Here is a 21594-nt window from a genome sequence, read left to right on the forward strand (position 1 = left end):
TACCATTATTATTTCCAACGAGTCTTGAACTTGAGACCTTTTGAATGTATGACGCTCGTTTTTCACAGCAAGGTCAAATATTGCTAGGTTATGAGCCCTTTGGTTAAAACGTGACTTTAACCTTAGTTAAAATGTCAATAATAAAATGAAATTAAAAAAAAAAAGTGCAAGTAATTTCACTGTTTTTCAGGGGGTGTCATGTAAAAAATCTCAAAACTATAGAACAGCAGCGATTCAGAGCGCGAATGGATCGGAAGCTCGTCGAAGATGGGAACGATGCTTCGCTCGTTGATGCGCGGAGCGAGGGCGGTGCGAGCTAGCGCGGCGGCGGGGGAGAGGCCGGGAGAAGTGGTGAGAGCGGTGATAGGAGTGCGGGAGAGGGTGAGGCGGCACCGGAGAGGCCAAACGCGCGATGAGTTCTTAGTTGAGGTGCCGGAGTCGGCGTCCTGGCTCGACACCGCTACTATGCCTATGGTCCTCACCGCCGTCGCCGTTGCGCTCTTTGCGAAGGTCCTTATGATGGTGAGTGATGAATTTCAACTCTGTTGAACGAAACCCTTGTTATTCATCATGATTCTCTGTTTGATTTGTTACCCTATTTATTTGTTGATTTTTTGATTGGTTTATGGTTTTCATTTGAATTCTAAGAGGATGATATGAAATTTTGGGATGATGTGATGAGAAAGGCGCATAGTCAAGCAAGTTGTGTTTTTGAAGAAGTTTCTGAAATTTTAGGGCTTATTTGTTTTAGAGTATGAATTTGGATATGAATGTGGCTTCAAATAAGGATTGAAATCATTTGTGACACGATTCTTTGGCCTAAGAGTGTGCTTAAACTGAGGGAAATAGTGGAGAAAAAAAAGTGAAAATTGAAAGAAGATTGTTTTCTTTTGTTTAATTGGAATTTGGATGTGAAGAATAAGATGATAACTGATAGAAAATGAAGGTATATATATATATATTTATATATATGAAAATTTTCCTTGCAGCAATTTCCATTCCGTTCATTTTTTGCTTCAATTTTCTGTGTGTAGATTGATGGAATGTAGTTGAAAACACGAGGGAGTGCTAGTTTCTTGGTGTTTTGTTGAATGAACAAATGGATAGGCAAATGAAAGTAATCAAATTCTCATTTTGGTGGGCATGATGGAATAGAAAAACACATAAAGACACAAATTTGAATTATCTCATTAGATTGCTTCTTACACCAAGTAAAACTACATCTGGGTTAGGATAGATGCTCAAGGAGCTTCTCTTTTTATTTTCTTGGATAGAACAATGTTGATCATCTAAGACAAAAAAAGAAAATTTTGATGTGTGAAGCTGAAATAAAATATTTTACTTGCGCGCTTAATTGAAAGACATTGAGAGGTTCTGTAATTCTAAGCTATCAAAGACTGCTGCAAAAGCTTTGGAATAACGGCTGTCAGGAATTGCCCTATGCATTGCATCTATTGATGAGCAATGTTTCAAGTTAAAGTGATGTTGTTTTTTTGGGCTTTCCTTGACTCTCTCCACTTCATCAGTTAGTTTATAATTTTTAAATGTGTACTATGTTTGCTTACATCTGTTTACAAAATTGTGATTTAAAGTTCATTATTGGGGCTGGCTTGGCAGGTTGATGAATCTAAAGAGCAAGAGAGGTTGGAGAGGAAAATAAAGAAGGCGCCTCCTGGTCAAGGAACTGTGAGGATGCTCAGTCGTGAGGAATGGGATGAAATTCAAGAGATTAGGCCAAGAACACCTTTTGAATCGAAATTTGCTCGTCCAAATGCACGTCTTAGAACCGGAGAACCAATGCATTTTGTATGTTCCTTTGCCACTTGCCAGCTGAATTCTTAAACTAATTTAAGCCAGAATTCACAGAATTTCACTCACAGGCACACATAATGCAATATTGAACCACGCAGACTTTTCTTCATGTGGCCGAAAAATACTAATTTCTCTTGAACTGATTCTCTTTGCTTTGTGAAGAATCCTGGTAAAACTAGGTTTACTTTGTTTTCGTTTAGCAGATTGACTGATATAATCTGTGATTTTGTTGCTAATATGCAGGATGATTTGAAGGATTGGACGATCGACGTACTTACAGATGCGCTTACTAGAGCTGAAGAAACTGCTAAACAAAAATGAAGTAAAAATAAAACAGATTTACCTGCACAATGATGAATCTCGAGTCACTTTGCGGATGAGAACATCGTTTTATTTTGTTGGTGTTACACTTTCGGCCTGTCGCTAAAATGTATTGAAGTTCTTATTCAAAAAAGAAAATTTAGTGAGTAAATTTTTTTCCCATTTGGTATGAATTGTAAAACAGGATTTTAAGTGGGTATGTTACTGAAGATGGGGATTTTTTTTTGGGTGTGAAATTATATGTTATTTCAGCTTTTATCAGTTGGTAAGGTTTATTGAGGGTTTATATTCTAAAAAAAAAAATCACAAAGCAAATAATAAGAAATAAATCACCTTATGAGCTCAATGATTCACTTTAGTTTTTATTCCACCAATTTCTGAATTCTGAATTTCACTAATAGTTGAAGCAAACATAAAAGAAAAAAAATGTTCAAGCAATAGATTTTAATAATTTAAAAAAAAAAATTTAAATAAACCACATAAATGTGAGCGACTTGAACGTATAGATTTTGATTAGCCAATTTTTTTTAACTTGAACAAAATACAAGTTTTGTGAGAGAATTTATCCATATATAAATAGGTAAATGTGACATCCCAATTATGTTCACTATAATTTTGGAGGTAAATCTCTCATAGATTACTAAACAATTTTAAAAATTAATTATATTTTTAAAAAAAATTATGACATGCAAGAAAATATATCAAATATTTGAAAAATATAAAAATAGAAATAAATATTGAGATAGATCTTATGGACTCCAATGGATTTTACTCAAAACTATAACACCTCTAAGTTAGACTGCAATGGCAATAAATAAATAAATAAATAAATAAATAGATAAAATTAAATTTAATCTAATTTATAGATTTATATATATAAATCAAAATAAAAACTTAAGTATTATTGAGGACCACTTGGGAATTTCATCTAAAATTGAACACATAAAATAAATAAATAAATAAATAAATAACTTAATTTATTAATGCTAAAATACTTTCATCTTTTACGATCATCCTAGAAATTCATGCTACTTTTATAGTTGACCACAGTTATAGAGACAAAAAGGCTCAAATTGAAAGATAGCATTATTGTAAATAAAACGCAGCTTACAATATTCTGGAGCCTCCTCATGTAAAGAATAGAAGTGACAAACTGTTGGGATGCTTTTCAATTTATGTGGGTATAGAGAATCATCCAAGTGAAGTAAAAGTTAGGGCATAAGAGGGAGTGGAAGAAGAGATATATTCACATAGGGATTTTTTTATTGCATGAAGGTGAGAGGAGAGGTATTTGCATGGAATGAGTGATGCCCTCTTCTTACAAACTAAGAGGCCTTATATAATCTCCAAAATTTAACCCTTAAGTAACTAAACTCATAATTAACTAACTTAACCATGATTACAATAGTTGACATACACTTATCAAATGCACTCATAAAAACCAAGACGATGCCAAAAGTTTTTGTAAAATCATCTGTCTGCTATGCACAAAGACATAGTAGTTAGTTGAAATACTGGTAATGTTATATTTGTTTTTTTGTTTTTAATTTATTTTACATTTTTAGTAAAATCTTCCTCGTGATGCACTGTACAATAACTCTTTTTAAAATCAATTTTTTTAAATTAATTAATTAATTAATTCATTAACGGGAACCGCGAAACATGAACCTCTTATAACCACCACCTCTTTCTTTCACTACTCTCAAAGATAAGCCTTCATTCTCTCTCTCGATCTCTCGATGGTCGAAGTCTCTAGGGCAGTCTTCGCCACCTCCTTCCTTCCTCGCTGCCTTCCCTACCCTTCCTACCACCAGCTCGCCGCCGGTTCCCTCCGCCCCCGCACCGCCATCCGTTGCTCACTCTCTGCCGCCGCTCCCAGCGGCAGCCGTGAGGTTCCCTGGGGCTGCGAAATTGAGTCACTTGAAAGCGCTGTAGGGCTTCAGCAATGGCTTTCCGACTCCGGCCTCCCTCCTCAGAAGATGTCCATCCAGCGTGTCGATGTTGGGGAGCGCGGCCTTGTCGCGCTTAAGAACATACGCAAGGGCGAGAAGCTCCTCTTCGTTCCCCCCTCCCTTGTCATCACTGCTGATTCTGTATGAGTTCTCTTCTATCTTTTCAGTTGCTTTGATATCATTAACTGAACAGAGCTTGCTCGATTGCATAATTTTAGTAACTATAGCTATTTGAGTGTTCAGATTAGTGAAGAAGGTTTCACTGTCTCCAAATTAAAAATAGAGAAATGGCATGGTTTCTGTTTAAAATTGTATAATTTATACTGAAAATGTCTGACTGTTTTTTTCTGAATTGTCTTTAACCTTTTGAGTTTCATTGAGATTATTATGACAGTGATTTAAATTGTCATAGATTGTTAGATTTGAAACCTCAAATTATTGAAATTTTCTTGGTATCCAATGAAGTCTATTTCCTGAATTTAAGTGGAAAATACCCCAATAATAATGAATAATATTTATTATTCCATGATAAGCTCTTTGAGTTTATGCATGCGGTGCAGCATTCTACTTATTGGTATTTTTGATATGAAGGAGTGGGGCTGTAAGGAAACTGGTGATGTGTTGAGAAGATATTCTGTTCCAGATTGGCCATTGCTCGCTACTTACCTGATCAGTGAAGCTAGTCTTATGAACTCTTCAAGGTGGAATAGATATATCTCTGCATTACCTCGACAACCATATTCACTGTTGTACTGGTGAGAATTGTGTTTCTTAGATGAACTTAATAGTGAATTATCAGGATATGGTGACTGGGGAGAGCACGGTTTTTCTTGCTTTGAGTTTCCAAGAGTATTATGGTCTCAGATGTTCTATAGCTTATACATATTATTATAGGACACGTTCAGAGCTGGATACATATTTAGTTGCATCATATATGAGGGAGCGGGCAATTGAAAGGATAACTGATGTGACTGGAACGTAAGCATATCCAATTCTATATGTTTTTTCATTTGTGTTTCAATGCATGCTCTGATTATTGAAATGCATATAGATTATAAACTTTTTCTTCTGCACAACTCGCAACTAAACATTTGATATGTATGCAGATACAATGATTTACGGGCCAGGATATTTTCCAAGCACCCCACTTTATTTCCTGTGGAGGTATGTGCCATGTGAACTGTTCATGCTGATAGATCCACAAATTGGTTTACTGACTTTGAAATTTGAAGCCCTAAAAATCTTATTCTTTTGTTTCAAAACTTATGGACTTATATAACCTCTTTGATTGGTAAACCCAACTCAACTTTTTTTTATGTGCTTCCAAGGTGTTATTTGATGAGAAACTTCTTTATATAGATGCAGTTATGGCACATTTGAGTTAGCTTCAACTGCCTGATACCTAAGCAAGCTGTATTTCTAATTGTGTTATAATGAAGTCCTATTTCAGGTATACAACATGGAGACATTCTTGTGGTCCTTTGGCATTCTCTTCTCGCGTTTGGTGCGTACCAAGATTTTTCATCAGCTAATTCTCATGTGAATCTATGTTGTCAAGGATAGGCATAAAATGTCCAGAGTTATTATCTTCAGTTTTTCATCCATCAATTTTGGAATTGAATTTCAATAAGTCTTTGTATTGTAGGTCCGTTTGCCATCCATGGATGGAAAAGTCGCTCTGGTTCCTTGGGCTGACATGCTCAATCATAGTTCTGAGGTACATCTTGATAGGATTATCATAGACTAAATTATTACTTCCTCTTGTAATATGAATTCTTACCAGATAATACATGTTTGTGAATAGTTCAGGTGGAAACATTTTTGGACTATGACAAGTCATCTCAGGGAATAGTTTTTACTACAGACAAGGCATATCAACCAGGTGAGCAGGTAATCAATCATCAAATTTACTCTTAGTTGTTAGTTGATTGATTTATGCAAATGCTATATCTTATTGCAACTTGAAGCCACATACAAGATAACTATTGACACCTTCCAAACACCATCGGAAGTAAGATTTAGCCGGAGCTTAATGGAAAAATATGCGGTTTCAATGATTTTCAGTGCTTGTCAACTAGTTCAGCTCTCTAACGAAGATCCATAATGTATAAGATTGGCCAGCAAGCAGATGTTGTTGGTTGTAATGGGACTTGACAAATTTATTAACTATAGCTTCTTAGAAGTTCTTAAAGTTCAAGTCAATAAAATTTATATTTCTGTGTACCAGTATTTTATGCCCAGTGTATGGTGACCAAAACAAGTAGTTCTTGCCAAGTTTTTTGAATTAATTCTTTTTATATTGAGATTTTGGGATGTTTAACCATTTAAAACCCCAAGATGAGCACAATAGCCTTTCTATCATGAGGATAAGATTTTGCAACTATAATTCCTGTCTGTTTGTTGCATACTAGCTGAGACAACATGTCTCTCATGGAGTTTTCTTCTTGTTACTTCTCTTCAGGTATTCATTTCCTATGGAAAGAAATCCAACGGGGAGCTATTGCTATCATATGGTTTTGTTCCAAAAGAGGGGACAAATCCCAATGACTCGGTTGATTTGCTTCTGTCCCTTAAAAAATCAGATAAATGTTACAAAGAGAAATTGCTAGCATTGCAAAAGTATGGTTTGTCATCGTAAGTACTGCCTGCTCAACTTTTTTGTACCCAAGTGAGATTCATAATAAAGACTTAAATGTTAAATACATGTAATCTTTTGCTAAAGTATCTTCAGGTATCTAAGTTCAGGAATCTGGAAATTAATTTCTATTCTTTGACCACTCTCGTGTTGTCTACCTATGCAATATGTATTTCTCGTAGTTCTTTACCTGATTCAAGTGCACTGAAACATCTAACACCATATTAATGTAAATGTCATTTGCAATGGTTGATTTGCTGCTTTTGTTCTGAGAGATGTTAAAGGCAGTTTGCTTTCCATTACAATTTTAAATAAATTTAAATAATCACCATATGTTTGATATGAACCTGATCTTATTGGAACAGGCCTCAGCGTTTTCCTCTGCAGATCACTGGATGGCCATTAGAAATGATGGCATATGCTTACCTTGTTGTTAGCCCTCCAGATATGATTCCAAAATTAAATGAGGTTGAAGACTAATCCCCTAATTCTGATGTACTTCTATATTTACATATGTTTTACTTGTGATGGCCTAGTTGTAATATTGACATAGGCTAATTAGTATTTTACGACCCTTTTTTTTGTTTTGCTGAATCTAATTTGGTTTTGCCAGTTGTGATGCACTAACATACAAAGTCATCAATTTGTTTTTCATATTCTTGATATTCATCCTTCAAACGGCAGATGGCAGCTGCTGCATCTGATAGTAACAAGTTTAAGACTGAGCTGAAGTATCCTGACCTAGAGGAGCAAACTTTACAGTTCATCTTGGACTCTTGTGAATCAAGCATATCAAAATACTCTAAATTCTTAGAGGTAATGTTTCAGCTGTTTTTCTCTTTCATTTGAATTGTTCGACTAACTGTACAGTTGGATCATTGGTACTTCATATGAGATTCACATTCTCTCTCTCACTCACTCACTCACTCACTCTCTCTCTCACACACACACACGCACATGCGTGCATCCTTCTGAATGCCCAATGGACATATTGGCACATGGACATCTGATGCAAAATCACATCCATCTGTGGGTTATCATGCATGTACACATGCATACAGTGTCTCCATTTACAAAGACACATGATGCAACAACAAATGGTAATTCTTTTTGCCAACATGATTGCCACATGATGGCCTTGTAAAAGCAATTGAACCAAGTGAGTTATGTAGGTAATCATGGCAGTGCATCTGATGAGTTATTTGTAAATAGATCATGCACCTTCCACTTTAATATGTAACTTCTCTATTATGTTTCTTCTTTATCTTAAATGCAATTAAGACTATGTCCTTCTATCCACATTCAGGGGGGCACTCCTCTGGACCCAATCACGACAAATATGAAGCAAGCCAATCGGAAGTTACTATTGAAGCAGTTAGCAATGGATTTATGCACCAGCGAACAAAGGATCTTATTTCGTACACAATATGTAAGAAAACTTGCATGCTCACCTTTATTTTTTTCCTATGACCATTCAATTATGTTACATCCTGCCTTCAATTTCACCTGAGAATGTTTTTGTTCAAAAGAGTGAACCATCTACTAATGACATAGAATGTCAAGTCCCAACCATTTGACCTGGATGTGTAACCCCTAATTTATTGATTCTCATATTCTTAGCTGCTAACTGTAATGATAGTAAACTTCATAAATGGTATGCCCCCACCTACCATCCAACTAAATATGCGATCTGTTAAACTGACTTGATTTAATGCTATAATCAAGAAAGCACAACTCACAAAAAAACTATAAGTTATTTAATTTATTGCTTTTATTGCCATAGATATCATTGTTGTGTACCTGCCTATACTTTATCCTTTATTTGTTCTTTTGTCCCTTAATTCTTTTTGTGTAACATTGCCAGCTAGCTCGTTGCACTCCTATTGCATTGTCTTATATTTATTCTGTATAATACTTCTGATAGATACTTCGAAGAAGGTTGAGGGACATGCGGAGTGGTGAATTAAGAGCTCTGACGATACTAAATGGATTCCGAAAGCTATTCAAATAAAACTAAAGGTTTACAATTTCTCGAGCTACTTCTGTTTTTGTTGAAAACTGAAATAGAAGTTTTCAAGAACACCATGCTTCCCTGAATTACTGAATGCAGTTGGTGATGTTATATTAAATAACCAAATCATAAACCATTCCATAATTTTTTTTGACATGATGTGCTGGAAACTATGTTTGTAGATACAACAGAATTTTTACAGTTCATTGAACTGCAATTAGGGCAAAGACTTTGATATTAGACATGGCGTAAACTTCCACTGAGAGATCTCATAATGTACCTTTATGCAATTCTGAAGCAAAGGTTATCACACGTTAACTTTTTATTAGTTTTAGTTACTGAATCAAGACACACACACACACACACACAGAGAGAGACAACTTTTAAGCTATAATGTGTAATGAATGTAGATTTTTAGTCTCTAGGATTCATTTGTCACAGCAGAATTTAGCTCCATCATGGTACTTCCAAGTTTTAGTTGGTGATTGCCTGACTTAAGAATAGTGCTTTAATGAGATAATTGCATATTGTATTCAGATCTATGCACACACCCCAGACAACACGGAATCTATAACATGTGATGAATATCGGTTTTGTCTTTAGAAGTCATTTGTTCGAACAATGTTTATTTCCGAGTTTTAGTTGGTGCTTGCCTGACTTAAGAAGAGTGCTTTAATGAGATAATTACATCTTGTATTCAGATCTTTGCCAAATCAAATTGTCCAAAGACATCATTAGAAGCAAATTCCATTTCCTCTCCAATTAGATGGAAATATATCAACTATGGTTGTTGGCAAAGTTTAATGTCATCTCTGATTAATCTCTTCCAAATTATTGTCAGATTATTATGTTTGCTTGCAAAATTGAGTTCATATAAATCTTGATTATTATGCTTTTTGTCCTTTTGATTCAAAGTTCATTTCAAGAAGAACAATTAAATTTTTTTTTTTTCTCTTTTAATTCAGGCTTATCGTCGCTTTAGGCAAACGGAGATTGTATTCACAATCGATGAATGGCGATCGAAATAGACTTTATTTGTTGGAATTTTATTATGAGCCGAAGTTTTAATAGTGTCACACACGTTATTTGATGGATGATCCATGCTTAATTAAGTAATAATATAAATTAGTGCTTTCTTTAATCCTGACAAAGACCTCCACATTTCTAGTTTAATTAAGCTCTGGGCACATGTTTAATTGCATTATAGATGCATTTCTCTCTTCCTGATTAACTCAATTTAAAAAATTGTAGACAGAGAGGGAAAGGTGTTCCACAATTGATCCTCCTGAATTTTCTTTTAAAGCATTAGTTTCAATCCTCCAACTACATGAAGTTCACATTGATAGATATTAAAATAAATATTTATCTGCCATGCTCAATTGCTGTCACTATTTTCTGAAAAAAATTATTTATCGTCATGTTTGAGTTTGATTTATTTGGTTAATATGTGGGAAGTCAAGGGTTTGATTCTTTTTTAGTTTGATTCATTTGGTTAATATGCGGAAAGTCGAGTTTGATTCATTTGATTCATTTGGTTAATATGCGAAAAGTCAAAAGTTTGATTTTTTTTTTTTTTTTAAGAGATGTAAGATGTGGTTGACTAGAGATACGCAGGTGAGACATAAATAAAATTTGTTTAGTGATTTATTTATTTTTTTAAATTTTAAATAAATTTATATTAAAATACTATTGCACTCACTTGCAATATTAAAATAAGTATTTTTTTTAGTGTTTTCTTAGAAAAGAAATATTCATCTGCCATACAAAACAAAAAGCACTAAAGTACCAACAAAGAAATTTTAATAATCATCAAACCTGCATTAAATTATTGCAATAAATTTATTTATTTATTTTTGTAAGAAAAATACTAATAAAACTTGGCGCCGTAATCCAAATTAAAATAAAGCCAAAGATTCACCTCGATTTCCCGGTAAACTTACCTCCTTCATCTTTATCCAGTTCCTTTCCATCAGTAAATAACTGCCTGCCCCGCTTTATTCTCACCGTCGGTGATGACACCGCATCGTCACCTTCCCTTTTTGGACTTCGGTTTTTGCTTATATAATCTCACAGCGAGCCAGCGAGAGAGAGAGAGAGAGAGCTTTTCCTTGTGCTTCTCTTCGAGGTTTTGAGGGGGAATGGCGAGGATTTCAATGGGGTACTCGGCGCCTGGTTTTGTTAATCTGAAAAGTGGAGGAGCTTGCCCACAAAGCTCGTTTTTTCCTGGAGTTTTCGTGAATCGAATGAAGATGCCGGCGGCTCTTAGATGCGTGCGGATGGATGAGGTTTGTGGGTCTATTCTATGTTATTTTGATTTAATTTCTCTTTTTGCTGTCTGCTTCTGTGAGGAAATTTGTGTGTTTTTTTTAAAGAGGGATTGAGAAAATGGATTGGTTGTTTCTAGTTTGAATGGATTGGAGTTGTTTGAAGGTGTTTATTGAGTTTAGTATTTGTGTGAGATTTTGAAAGTTGGGTTTTTTTGCAAGCTTGGATGCACTTGTTGGGCGGATTCTTTTACTTTAAGCCTGTTTGGATGCTGCGTTTTGATCTTTTTGATGTTCAATTTGGGATATTTATGATTTGAAGTATTAGGAAATGATGATGTCTTTTAGATTACCAAATGGCATTTTATTCGTTTTTTGGATGGTGATTATTATACTGTTAATAATGATTTGTGAGTGTTTAACTTGAGGATTTTTATTTATAACAATTATTTGAGCGTTTGGTGTTCTCACTTTTAGGTTGATTAATAGAACTGAAACTTCTCTGCTACCAAGATTGTGTCTTTTTACATTTCTAGCATCTATTGGTTGAAAATTTTATTCATGTAAGGTAATGGAAATTGTTTTATGAAGTCTACTTTAGTTACTTTTTTGTTAATTAAATTTGTCGTTTTGTACCATATTCATTTTTAATGTTCATCTTTCCGTTGTCAAAGCTCAGTGTGTGCAGCGTACAAGCTAGTATTGTTCAACATAATGGAAATGATAGGATTTATGAGGGGAATTTAAATAGGAGATGATGTGTACAACTGTTTGCCTAAATTTGATCTTTTTACATTTCTAGTATTTATTAGTTGAAAATTTTATTCATGTAAGGTAATGGAAATTGTTTTATGAGGTTTACTTTAGTTACTACTCTGTTAATTAAATTTGACGTTTTGTACCACATCTAATGTTCATCTTTATGTTGTTAAAGCTCAGTGTGTATTGTGTACAAGCTGGTATTGTTCAACATAATGGAAATGATAGGATTTTTAAGGGGAATTTAAATAGGAAAGTGATGTGTACAACTGTTTGCCTAAATTTGATCTTTTTACATTTATAGTATTTATTAGTTGAAAATTTTATTCATGTAAGGTAATGGAAATTGTTTTATGAAGTCTACTTTAGTTACTACTTTGTTAATTAAATTTGACGTTTTGTACCATATCAATTTTTAATGTTCGTCTTTCCGTTGTCAAAGCTCAGTGTGTATTGTGTTCAAGTTGGTATTGTTCAACATAATGGAAATGATAGGATTTTTAAGGGGAATTTAAATAGGAAAATGATGTGTACAACTGTTTGCCTAAATTTGATCTTTTTACATTTATAGTATTTATTAGTTGAAAATTTTATTCATGTAAGGTAATGGAAATTGTTTTATGAAGTCTACTTTAGTTACTTCTTTGTTAATTAAATTTGTCGTTTTGTACCATATCAATTTTTAATGTTCGTCTTTCTGTTGTCAAAGCTTAGTGTGTATTGAGTACAATCAGGTATTGTTCAACATAATGGAAATGATAGGATTTTTAAGGGGAATTTAAATAGGAAAATGATGTGTACAACTGAATTTGATCTTTTTACATTTCTAGTATTTATTAGTTGAAAATTTTGTTCATGTAAGGTAACGGAAATTGTTTTATGAGGTCTACTTTAGTTACTTCTATGTTAATTAAATTTGTTGTTTGTAACATATCCATTTTTAATGTTCATCTTTCTGTTGTCAAAGCTCAGTGTGTACTGTGTACAAGATGGTATTGTTCAACATAATGGAAATGATAGAATTTTTAAGGGGAATTTAACTAGGAAAGTGATTTGTACAACTGTTTGCCTAAATTTGATCTTTTTACATTTCTAGTATTTATTAGTTGAAAATTTTATTCATGTAAAGTAATGAAAACTGTTTTATGAGGTCTACTCTAGTTACTTCTATATTAATTTAATTTCTTGTTTTGTACCATATCCATTTTTAATGTTCATCTTTCCGTTGTCAAAGCTCAATGTGTACTGCATACAAGCTGGTATTGTTCAACATAATGGAAATGATAGGATTTTTGAGGGGAATTTAAATAGGAAAGTGATGTGTACAACTGTTTTCCTAAATTTGATCTTTTTACATTCCTAGTATTTATTAGTTGAAAATTTTATTCATGTAAGGTAATGGAAATTGTTTTATGAGGTCTACTTTAGTAACTTCTATGTTAATTAAATTTGCTGTTTCAAAGCTCAATGTGTACTGTGTGCAAGCTGGTATTGTTCAACATAATGGAAATGATAGGATTTATAACGGGAATTTAAATAGGAGAGTGATGTGTACAACTGTTTGCCTAAATTTGATCTTTTACATTTCTAGTATTTATTAGTTGAAATTTTTTTTCATGTAAGGTAATGGAAATTGTTTTATGAGGTCTACTTTAGTTACTACTTTGTCAATTAAATTTGTCGTTTGGTACCATAACTATTTTTAATGTTCATCTTTCTGTTGTCAAAGCTCAGTGTGTACTGTGTACAAGCTGGTATTGTTCAACATAATGGAAATGATAGGATTTATAAGGGGAATTTAAATAGGAAAGTGATGTGTACAACTGTTTGCCTAAATTTGATCTTTTTACATTTCTAGTGTTTATTAGTTGAAAATTTTGTTCATGGAAGGTAATGAAAATTGCTTTATGAAGTCTACTTTAGTTACTTCTTTGTTAATTAAATTTGTCGCTTTGTACCATATCCATTTTTAATGTTCATCTTTCCGTTGTCAAAGCTCAGTATGTACTGTGTACAAGCTGGTATTGTTCAACATAATGGAAATGATAGGATTTTTAAGGGGAAGTTAAATAGGAAAGTGATTTGTACTACTGTTTGCCTAAATTTGATCTTTTTACATTTCTAGTATTTATTAGTTGAAAATTTTATTCATGTAAAGTAATGAAAATTGTTTTATGAGGTCTACTTTAGTTACTTCTATGTTAATTAAATTTGTTCTTTTGTACCATATCCATTTTTAATGTTCATCTTTCCATTGTCAAAGATCAGTGTGTACTGCGTACATGCTGGTATTGTTCAACATAATGGAATGATAGGGTTTTTAAGGGGAATTTAAATAGGAAAGTGATGTGAAAAACTGTTTGCCTAAATTTGATAGAGGGTGGGTGAGTTTAATTTCATGGTGTTGTGATCATCAGCCCCTAATGTGGTGAATCCACTGCAGGATAAGCATGCATTATTATTACCGTGATTTATGTTCATTTTCAATCATTTAGTTTTGACATGGAAAACTGCCGCCTCAAACTGCATAAAGAATTTCAATTTTTATAAAATGGAGATTATGTAATCCTGGAACTCTGTAAGGAAATTCTAAGCATGGATAAACCCTAAAAGAAGTGGAATATTGGACATAATACATATAATGGTAATTGGTTGGGCACAAGGTAGACCATGTATGTGGGTGAACCGGATAAAGTTATATACAGTCTAGATGAATATTTGATGTTAGTTTTCTTGTTGTCATTGTTCTTGTCGTTACGCCGTTTTGTTTTGTCCTTCCCTTTTTTTTTGCATGCTTGTGTGTGCGTGATGAGATGATTGATAGTGATGAGCAAGGCCCTTCATTTATGCGCTCTCACAGTTGTGCTTAATTTTTTTCATTTTACTGTGAACTTTGAGTTATGCTCAATCTATGTTGATTTTGCAGTTCCATATTTTTATTGATTGGTTGCCACAAATTTTAGATGTGCTCCATTCTGCTTTAGGTTTAGCTAGTGCCAAAAGAATATTAGATTAATAAGGTGTATTTAGTATGTTTTTCATCAAACCTTATTTTAGAAACCTTGTAATGTTTTATCTGTATGGCCAAGACACAACACATCAAGTTATAAAGAATTACCATGACTACCTTATGGCTGGATCGGTCTTTGCTTAAAGTGGTGAAACTCTTTCCCAGGTTATGTTGGGCTACAAAGACCTGTATTTATACCTTGAACCAAGACATTGCAGACTTTCAACTGCATATTTGATTTATCTTTTCCGATCTTGATTTAGGTATGGATTTATTAATATGGAATCAGCATTTGCCTTTTAAATTCATTACCTTGTTAGAGTATGCATTTTTTTAAGAAAAAGGCAACTTATTTGATTAGGGATATTTATTTTGCCACAATTTTCTCTTAGACAATGATAATAAATTACAGTTGTTTGATTTTCTGTACATTGTTACTATATCTTGTGTCATCTAATAAATTAAATAATATGATTTTTCTATACACAATCACTATGTCTCATGGTATATGTCACAGGCCTGGTTCAACTTGGCTTTCATGGAACTTTTACATGCCAAGTGTCTTTTTCCAAACCTAGATTTCTGAGTTGCAATAGTTTGTCATCGCGTGTGTTCAGGTTTTCATGATTTTAGGAATAAGGATATGTGTATTCAATCAAGTCTTCTGGAAAATCACCTGATTCTGCAAGTGAGCAGACATCCCTCATCCAATAACTTCCAGTGATCTACAACAAGTCTTCAATCCATTTGACTTGCCAATCTGTTTGTGACCAGAAGAATTCTAAATTGTTACATGCAATTGACCCAAGCCAATTGAGGCAGAGCTTGATGTTTGGTGTTACAACGATATGTATTAGATGAAAATTTGAAGATAATGATAGTGAAAAATTGAAAATAAAATAGTAAGCAAACAATTACAAACCTAATAGAGACATGTGATTTGGTCCAAAGGCAGTAAGATGAAGTTTTTACCAGAGGTGGTGAGAGTTAAGATGGTGGTGCCATGGCGGTATTTAGAGGCTGCATTCTGACTTCCGCTCTCTCAAAATCCAGACGCGAGCATTCTACATAATGTACACACATATGCACGCACACATGCACACACACACCGCACAATCAGCCTGATCTCTTCACTTGTAGGGAAGTTGGAACATGATGCCCCTTTGGTAATCTTATTTATTTAATCTTTGAGCCAGTAGTACAATCCAGAACATTTAGCAAGTCTTTTAGTAATTAAAATCACACCCAATAGTTGGTAGCATCTGTGTTTAGCATGTGTAATACCCTGAAGTTTTGCACCTTCTTGGATTCCTGATAAATCTAGTATGGGTAAAAGAAAGAAAAAGAATGAGAAACACTTTTCTTTTAAAGAGATCCACTAACTTCCACTGATCTATCAATCAACTTACACAAATTGTTGTCTATTACTTCTATCTTGCATTGGTAATGGCACTAGTGAGCACAATGTCAGTTGACAACTATTATGCATTGGATACAATCAAGATCTAATGGTGTTGTGCCACCCCAGAAAAAAAAAGAAAAGAGAGAGAAAACACAAAAAAATGGAGTAACACGCTGATGGATCTGATCTGGAGCTGTGTTTAGTAGGGAACGCGAGCCCTAATCAAGGTTTCTTCACCATTTCTTTGAGCTAAACTTCAGTATTGAGTGAGTACAAGTAGACACAACAGACCATATTTTGGTACTATTTTGGAAATTTTTAAAAAGTTAAAATTTGCATTGAGCAATCTCACTAAATACATTAATGATTGTAATTTGTGTTGCTCATTGTGTTCGGCCCATCACCATTGAAGACTCATGTGGATCATGACTACGTACAACATACTTCTCGTGACTTCCATAGATTCTAGAAAGAGGCTTTACCCATTAAGATTTTGCTTGGAATTGCCCTTAATCACTTCTGAAGATACCTTTGCTTCAATAATTAGTAGGTTATCCACAGTTCCCTATCTCATAGCTGTTTTTCATGCCCCTTAAATTATCCCTTAGCACTTGTTAGTCTTGAGAAATGACAACTTTTTAACTGATTATAAGAAACCCCATTTCCATCCCCTAACCAAACAGTATTTATTGCTTTGAAGGGAATCACAACCATTGTTAATGGCATCTCTTTGCAAGTTTCTTTCTGAATTTTTTTAAGAAATACATATACTTATAATCTGATGTAGACTATTTTCTCCCACCTTTATAAGAAAATGTCTTCCATGCAATGTGCTCATATTTCAGTGAAAGACAAAAGAACTTTTTGCTCTCTGATTTTCAATCTAATCTTGTTATGTGCCCAACATGCTGGTTGTAGAACAGGTGCCACTTCTGTTGCCCACTCTACCTAGGGTAAGTTCATGATTAATACATTTTGTTCCTTGATATAGTGTATATCCTATTAATTTATCTATCCCTTGATCTTCTTCTTACAATAACTTCCCCCTTTTTTGGACTTATTCCACATGCATCATCTTCAATAAATTTTGCTGCAAGAGTAGACAGCCGAGTAGCTTTCTGTATTTAACATGACAGTTTTTATCTCATATATAATTTGAGGGTCCAATATGAATTTTATGTCTTGAATTTTGCTTGTGTATACTAAAAATGTGCAAGGATGTGTGTTAATGAAATATGCATGCATTGATACTAATATAATAATTTCAGGGGGTCATTTCTAATGTTTTTGTCGTTTGCATGATTCCTTTATGTATGCGTAATAAGTCATAGCTTGATTTAGGGTAAATATGGTCCTTTTAGCCTATGTAGCTATCACTGTTTTTGGGAAGTACCTTTATTGGAAAGGCTATTTTGTTGAGTTCTTTCTTGTGTCTTTCATGTTGTGACTGTAGCATGTACATGTCTTCATATTATTATTAAGCTGATATTGTGAGAGCTACTGACCATATAATTGGATTCTGCAGGATGACATTAGCTCCCCTCCATTGTTGACATTTTCCAGCGATTACCTAGCAAATTCAATTGAGGTGAGGGAGTGGGAAAGTGGAAAGTCACTCGACACTATTGCTGCTAATCAAGGTATCAAAATCAGGAGACATCCACCTACTGGCCCCCCATCGCATGCGGTAGGACCCTTTGAGTTCCGCTTAGAAAATGAGGGCAACACACCGCGGAACATATTAGAGAAGATAATATGGGATAAAGATGCTGAAGTTTCTCAGGCACTTTAAGATCCTAACTTCAAGAATAGATCAAATTATTTCTTTGTCAAAGGGATTAATATCCATGTTTTTAACTTTTTCAGCTGAAAGAAAGGAAACCCTTGACCATGATCAGCAAGACATTGGAAAATGCCCCAGCTGTCAAAGATTTTATTGGTGCTTTGAAGGCATCTTATGAACGCACAGGTATGCCTGCTTTGATCGCTGAGGTCAAAAAAGCTTCCCCAAGTCGAGGAGTTCTGAGAGAAAATTTTAATCCGGTGAGTTTTTCCACTCTTGTATTTCTTCTCTTCAACTGTGTATGCTGTTGGACCATCACAATAATTTAATGCAGCTTCTGGTTTTGAAAATAGAAAAGCTTATCATTGGAGAAGTTTATTTATTGTTGAAATATATGACAGGTTGAAATAGCCATCGCTTATGAGAAAAATGGGGCGGCATGCCTGAGCGTTTTGACTGATGAGAAGTATTTCCAGGTGAACACTTGAGATGGCTTTGTTCATACTAGGTCTTAAAAGACCAGTTGATGGATTGAAGCTTTAGCTGTACAGTTCAATGATTATTTTCTTACATTTATTAATCAGGGAAGTTTTGAGAATCTAGAGGCTATAAAGAATTCTGGAGTTAAGGTTTGTATAATATATTTCCATGGGAGTTGATTGACTACTCATCATTGTTCCACTAAATTGTCACTTTTTTTTTTCTTTGTGTTTAATACATACTTCTTTTAGTATTGTATTATTAAATGGCTGATAAAATGCAGTGCCCTCTTCTCTGCAAAGAGTTCATCATTGATGCCTGGCAAATTTACTATGCTCGGTCAAAAGGTGCTGATGCGGTTCTGTTAATAGCTGGTGTTTTGCCTGATCTGGATATCAAATATATGACCAAGATTTGCCGAAAGCTTGGAATGGCAGCACTAGTCGAGGTATGACCTTGTCTTTGAGGTTTATGAGGAGCCATAGTTTTTATATCTGCTTGACTGTGATAGAATTAGTTTAGTTTCCTGTGAACTCTGTAGTTGGTCATTTTAGTGTAAGTAGATTTTCTTTCTTGTTAGTAATAACCCCAGATTACGTCTAGGACTTATAAATTTCATGTAGAATGGAATTTAAAACATTCTTTTTTATGCAATTTTTCTTAGTGCATGATGGAGGTTTAGAATCTTATCTTTTACTTGAAATGGAGCAATTCTTTCCACTTTTAGAAGACCATTAAAAGTATGCGTATCCCCTCTCTAACTTGTAAAATCACTTCCTGTCTCACTTTCAGCAGATGTAACCTAGGTTCATATTAAAATCATCATATGTAATCTTTTCAAGTGTGGATTATGGTTTCCCTTTTACCTTCGACTAATTCATGTATCTCCAGCATTATGTAAAAATTCTGAAGTTAATCTAATTGAGGATCGAGTTGAGGAAACTTCGATTTCTTTTTAAGAAAATCTGCAAGGTTCTCTTTCTTTTTAATATTTTGATAACTGAAGGTTGGAGCAAATCCTTTCTGTAAGAAGTTTAGCCAAATTTTTTTTTTGGATATTATCCATATGCAAAACTAAGGATGCTTCTTTCAGGTGCATAATGAAAGGGAGATGGATAGAGTACTGGCGATTGATGGTATCAAGCTCGTTGGCATCAACAATCGTAACCTAGGTATGATACTGTTGCTGTAATGTCATGTCACAAGATAGTTTTGAAAGCATCATAAGCTATCTTTTTCAGAAATTTGTTAGCTCATGACAGTTCATTATTTGGCGCGTGGAACTGGAAAACAGGAAAAGAATTTCTTGAGTACAGCGTTTAGAAAATATTTACAGTGCTTCTCTGTCTTGGAGAAACCTTTTCAAATCCGCATTATTTAAAGTTTCTTGAGTTAGATAAAGGTTACATGCTGGGTAATACCAATTCAAAGTTGATGTTTTATGTGGTTTTCAAAGTTGTATGGTAAGTGATTAATTTTTTTTTTAATCCAATTATCTGATAAAAAACTTCTAAGTAGAGAAAAATAAGATTGCATTGGATTTAAGTGGTGCAAGTGATGGAAGTTTAGTTCATTATGTGTAATGACCAGCATTGAACTAGACTTCCTCCTAGGAAAGTACTTGATTGTAGAAATATTATTGTGGTAAATTATGTGTGTCTCATGGATGCTTTCATTTGCTTATTGAAGAAACATTTGAAGTGGACATTACAAATACAAAGACGCTTCTGAATGAAGAGCGCATGCAGATTATCAGTCAGAAGGGCATTATTGTAAGTGTCCTTTCTTGTTCACCTTTGGTGAAGCTATTTAACCTTTTATTCTTGAATGTACCAAGCATTCCAGTTAATGTTTGGTTTGTCACTCTGATCTGAATTTTTCTTGTCAATAAATGCTACACTTATTATGGGATTTGCGAGTACTACTATTGTTGTTTGATTGTTCTTTTATGAGATCACAGCCTTTTAATATGAAAAGGCATTGAACCTATAAACTCTTCTTTAATATGATATCACATACAGAAGTTTGATTTCTGTTACATAAGATAGCAAACTAGTTGTCAAGAATCAAATGCATTTACTTGATCTTTCAGGTTGTCGGAGAATCTGGCTTATTTACTCCTGAAGATATTTCCTATGTTCAAGACGCGGGAGTGAAAGCTGTAAGTTATACAAATTTCCTTTATTGCTAGCTATTGTTTGATTAATACATGAAAAGTTTCCGATCTTCTGAATCTGTCATCAGTGAAGAGTACACGAATTTGATTACTTGATCAATATCCACCAAGCTTATCGTTTAAATGCTTCTCCATGAAAGAACTTGAACATTAAGGATCTGTGTTTCTGAAACATTTACTCAATATTCATATGAATGAATTTTATGTTTGAAATATAGGTTCTGGTCGGTGAATCTCTAATTAAACTGGAAGATCCCGGGAAAGGTATAACCAAACTCTTCGGAAAAGATATATCAATATGAATGTCTGATTCTTAAGTTATATTTTGGAGCATATCTTGTACTGAACATCATATCATCTTGGTTTATTTGTAATAAAGCTTCAGTTTCCATATTTGTCTCTTTTAATATTTCTTTGCATTTTTTTGTTCTTTTTTTTGCTGAGAATCACTCAAACGTTCACTGGATGATAAATATTGAATTGTCGATATTACATAGAAATTTCAACTCTGCTCTTATTTTCGAAGAATCGTCAATGATTAACACTACTCTGGAATCAGCATATTCCATTTTTCTTTTTCTGTAACAGTCCAAACACAAATATCAATCTGCCGAAACTAAATAATCTCTACTGACATTTTTTGACACTGGTTCATAGAACATTTGAATTGTCTTCTTTTGTTTCATTTGGTTCATTTTTCAAATGAACTTGATTTGTCGATTTTGCGGAAACGAACGAAAATATTGTGATGAAATTTGGTCAGTGTAAGTAACTGTTTTTGTTTTCTTCCTTTAACTTGATTCTGTGAAGATTATGACAAGTCTTTGATGATTGGTGTCAAATTTCTCAATAATGAAATTCTAGCAAATGAAATTTGATGCAGTACCTTGTAGGTATTTTCTTTCCATCAAAATATCTTTGTCAAAGCACTGATGCCACAAATGTCAATTAATATCTTGTTTTTTGTCTTCCACTTTTCCCCTGAGAAT

The 21594-nt window shown here is 33.9% G+C and overlaps 3 protein-coding genes across 3 annotated transcripts; all 3 read left to right on the forward strand.

Annotated features, from left to right (window-relative positions):
* Positions 1-239: 239 nt before the first annotated feature.
* LOC120251658 lies at positions 240-2359 on the forward strand. Its single transcript, XM_039260263.1, has 3 exons — positions 240-522; positions 1618-1806; positions 2056-2359. Exons 1-3 carry the CDS (start codon positions 268-270, stop codon positions 2131-2133), a joined length of 522 nt encoding a protein of 173 aa, XP_039116197.1. The 5' UTR covers positions 240-267; the 3' UTR covers positions 2134-2359.
* Positions 2360-3826: 1467 nt separating this feature from the next.
* On the forward strand, positions 3827-9872 carry LOC120251634 (ribulose-1,5 bisphosphate carboxylase/oxygenase large subunit N-methyltransferase, chloroplastic). The gene is made up of 13 exons (XM_039260229.1): positions 3827-4226; positions 4677-4840; positions 4980-5063; positions 5192-5249; positions 5536-5589; positions 5731-5802; positions 5895-5975; positions 6547-6719; positions 7086-7188; positions 7405-7536; positions 8027-8149; positions 8645-8739; positions 9697-9872. The coding sequence occupies exons 1-12, from the start codon at positions 3873-3875 to the stop codon at positions 8729-8731; spliced, it is 1485 nt and encodes a 494-aa protein (XP_039116163.1). The 5' UTR covers positions 3827-3872; the 3' UTR covers positions 8732-8739; positions 9697-9872.
* A 749-nt stretch (positions 9873-10621) lies between these two features.
* LOC120251641 (indole-3-glycerol phosphate synthase, chloroplastic-like) lies at positions 10622-20998 on the forward strand. The gene is made up of 10 exons (XM_039260242.1): positions 10622-11016; positions 17692-17949; positions 18033-18209; positions 18351-18425; positions 18534-18578; positions 18713-18877; positions 19523-19601; positions 20119-20201; positions 20522-20590; positions 20824-20998. Exons 1-10 carry the CDS (start codon positions 10870-10872, stop codon positions 20905-20907), a joined length of 1182 nt encoding a protein of 393 aa, XP_039116176.1. The 5' UTR covers positions 10622-10869; the 3' UTR covers positions 20908-20998.
* The last annotated feature ends 596 nt before the right edge of the window (positions 20999-21594 follow it).

This window comes from Dioscorea cayenensis, chromosome 3 (genome assembly GCF_009730915.1).
Source record: "Dioscorea cayenensis subsp. rotundata cultivar TDr96_F1 chromosome 3, TDr96_F1_v2_PseudoChromosome.rev07_lg8_w22 25.fasta, whole genome shotgun sequence".
In the NCBI taxonomy this organism is placed as follows: domain Eukaryota; kingdom Viridiplantae; phylum Streptophyta; class Magnoliopsida; order Dioscoreales; family Dioscoreaceae; genus Dioscorea; species Dioscorea cayenensis.

What these genes read in the sequence shown, in the direction of transcription:
- LOC120251658 (XM_039260263.1), top strand. Translation starts at nt 268, where the DNA reads ATGGGAACGATGCTTCGCTCGTTGATGCGCGGAGCGAGGGCGGTGCGA. An exon ending in TTGCGAAGGTCCTTATGATG is followed by an intron (nt 523 to 1,617) that starts GTGAGTGATGAA and finishes CTGGCTTGGCAG; the next exon opens with GTTGATGAATCTAAAGAGCA. An exon ending in CCGGAGAACCAATGCATTTT is followed by an intron (nt 1,807 to 2,055) that starts GTATGTTCCTTT and finishes GCTAATATGCAG; the next exon opens with GATGATTTGAAGGATTGGAC.
- LOC120251634 (XM_039260229.1), top strand. Translation starts at nt 3,873, where the DNA reads ATGGTCGAAGTCTCTAGGGCAGTCTTCGCCACCTCCTTCCTTCCTCGC. An exon ending in TGCTCAATCATAGTTCTGAG is followed by an intron (nt 5,803 to 5,894) that starts GTACATCTTGAT and finishes TGAATAGTTCAG; the next exon opens with GTGGAAACATTTTTGGACTA. An exon ending in TCTTATTTCGTACACAATAT is followed by an intron (nt 8,150 to 8,644) that starts GTAAGAAAACTT and finishes TACTTCTGATAG; the next exon opens with ATACTTCGAAGAAGGTTGAG.
- LOC120251641 (XM_039260242.1), top strand. Translation starts at nt 10,870, where the DNA reads ATGGCGAGGATTTCAATGGGGTACTCGGCGCCTGGTTTTGTTAATCTG. An exon ending in AAGATGCTGAAGTTTCTCAG is followed by an intron (nt 17,950 to 18,032) that starts GCACTTTAAGAT and finishes TAACTTTTTCAG; the next exon opens with CTGAAAGAAAGGAAACCCTT. An exon ending in TAAAGAATTCTGGAGTTAAG is followed by an intron (nt 18,579 to 18,712) that starts GTTTGTATAATA and finishes GATAAAATGCAG; the next exon opens with TGCCCTCTTCTCTGCAAAGA.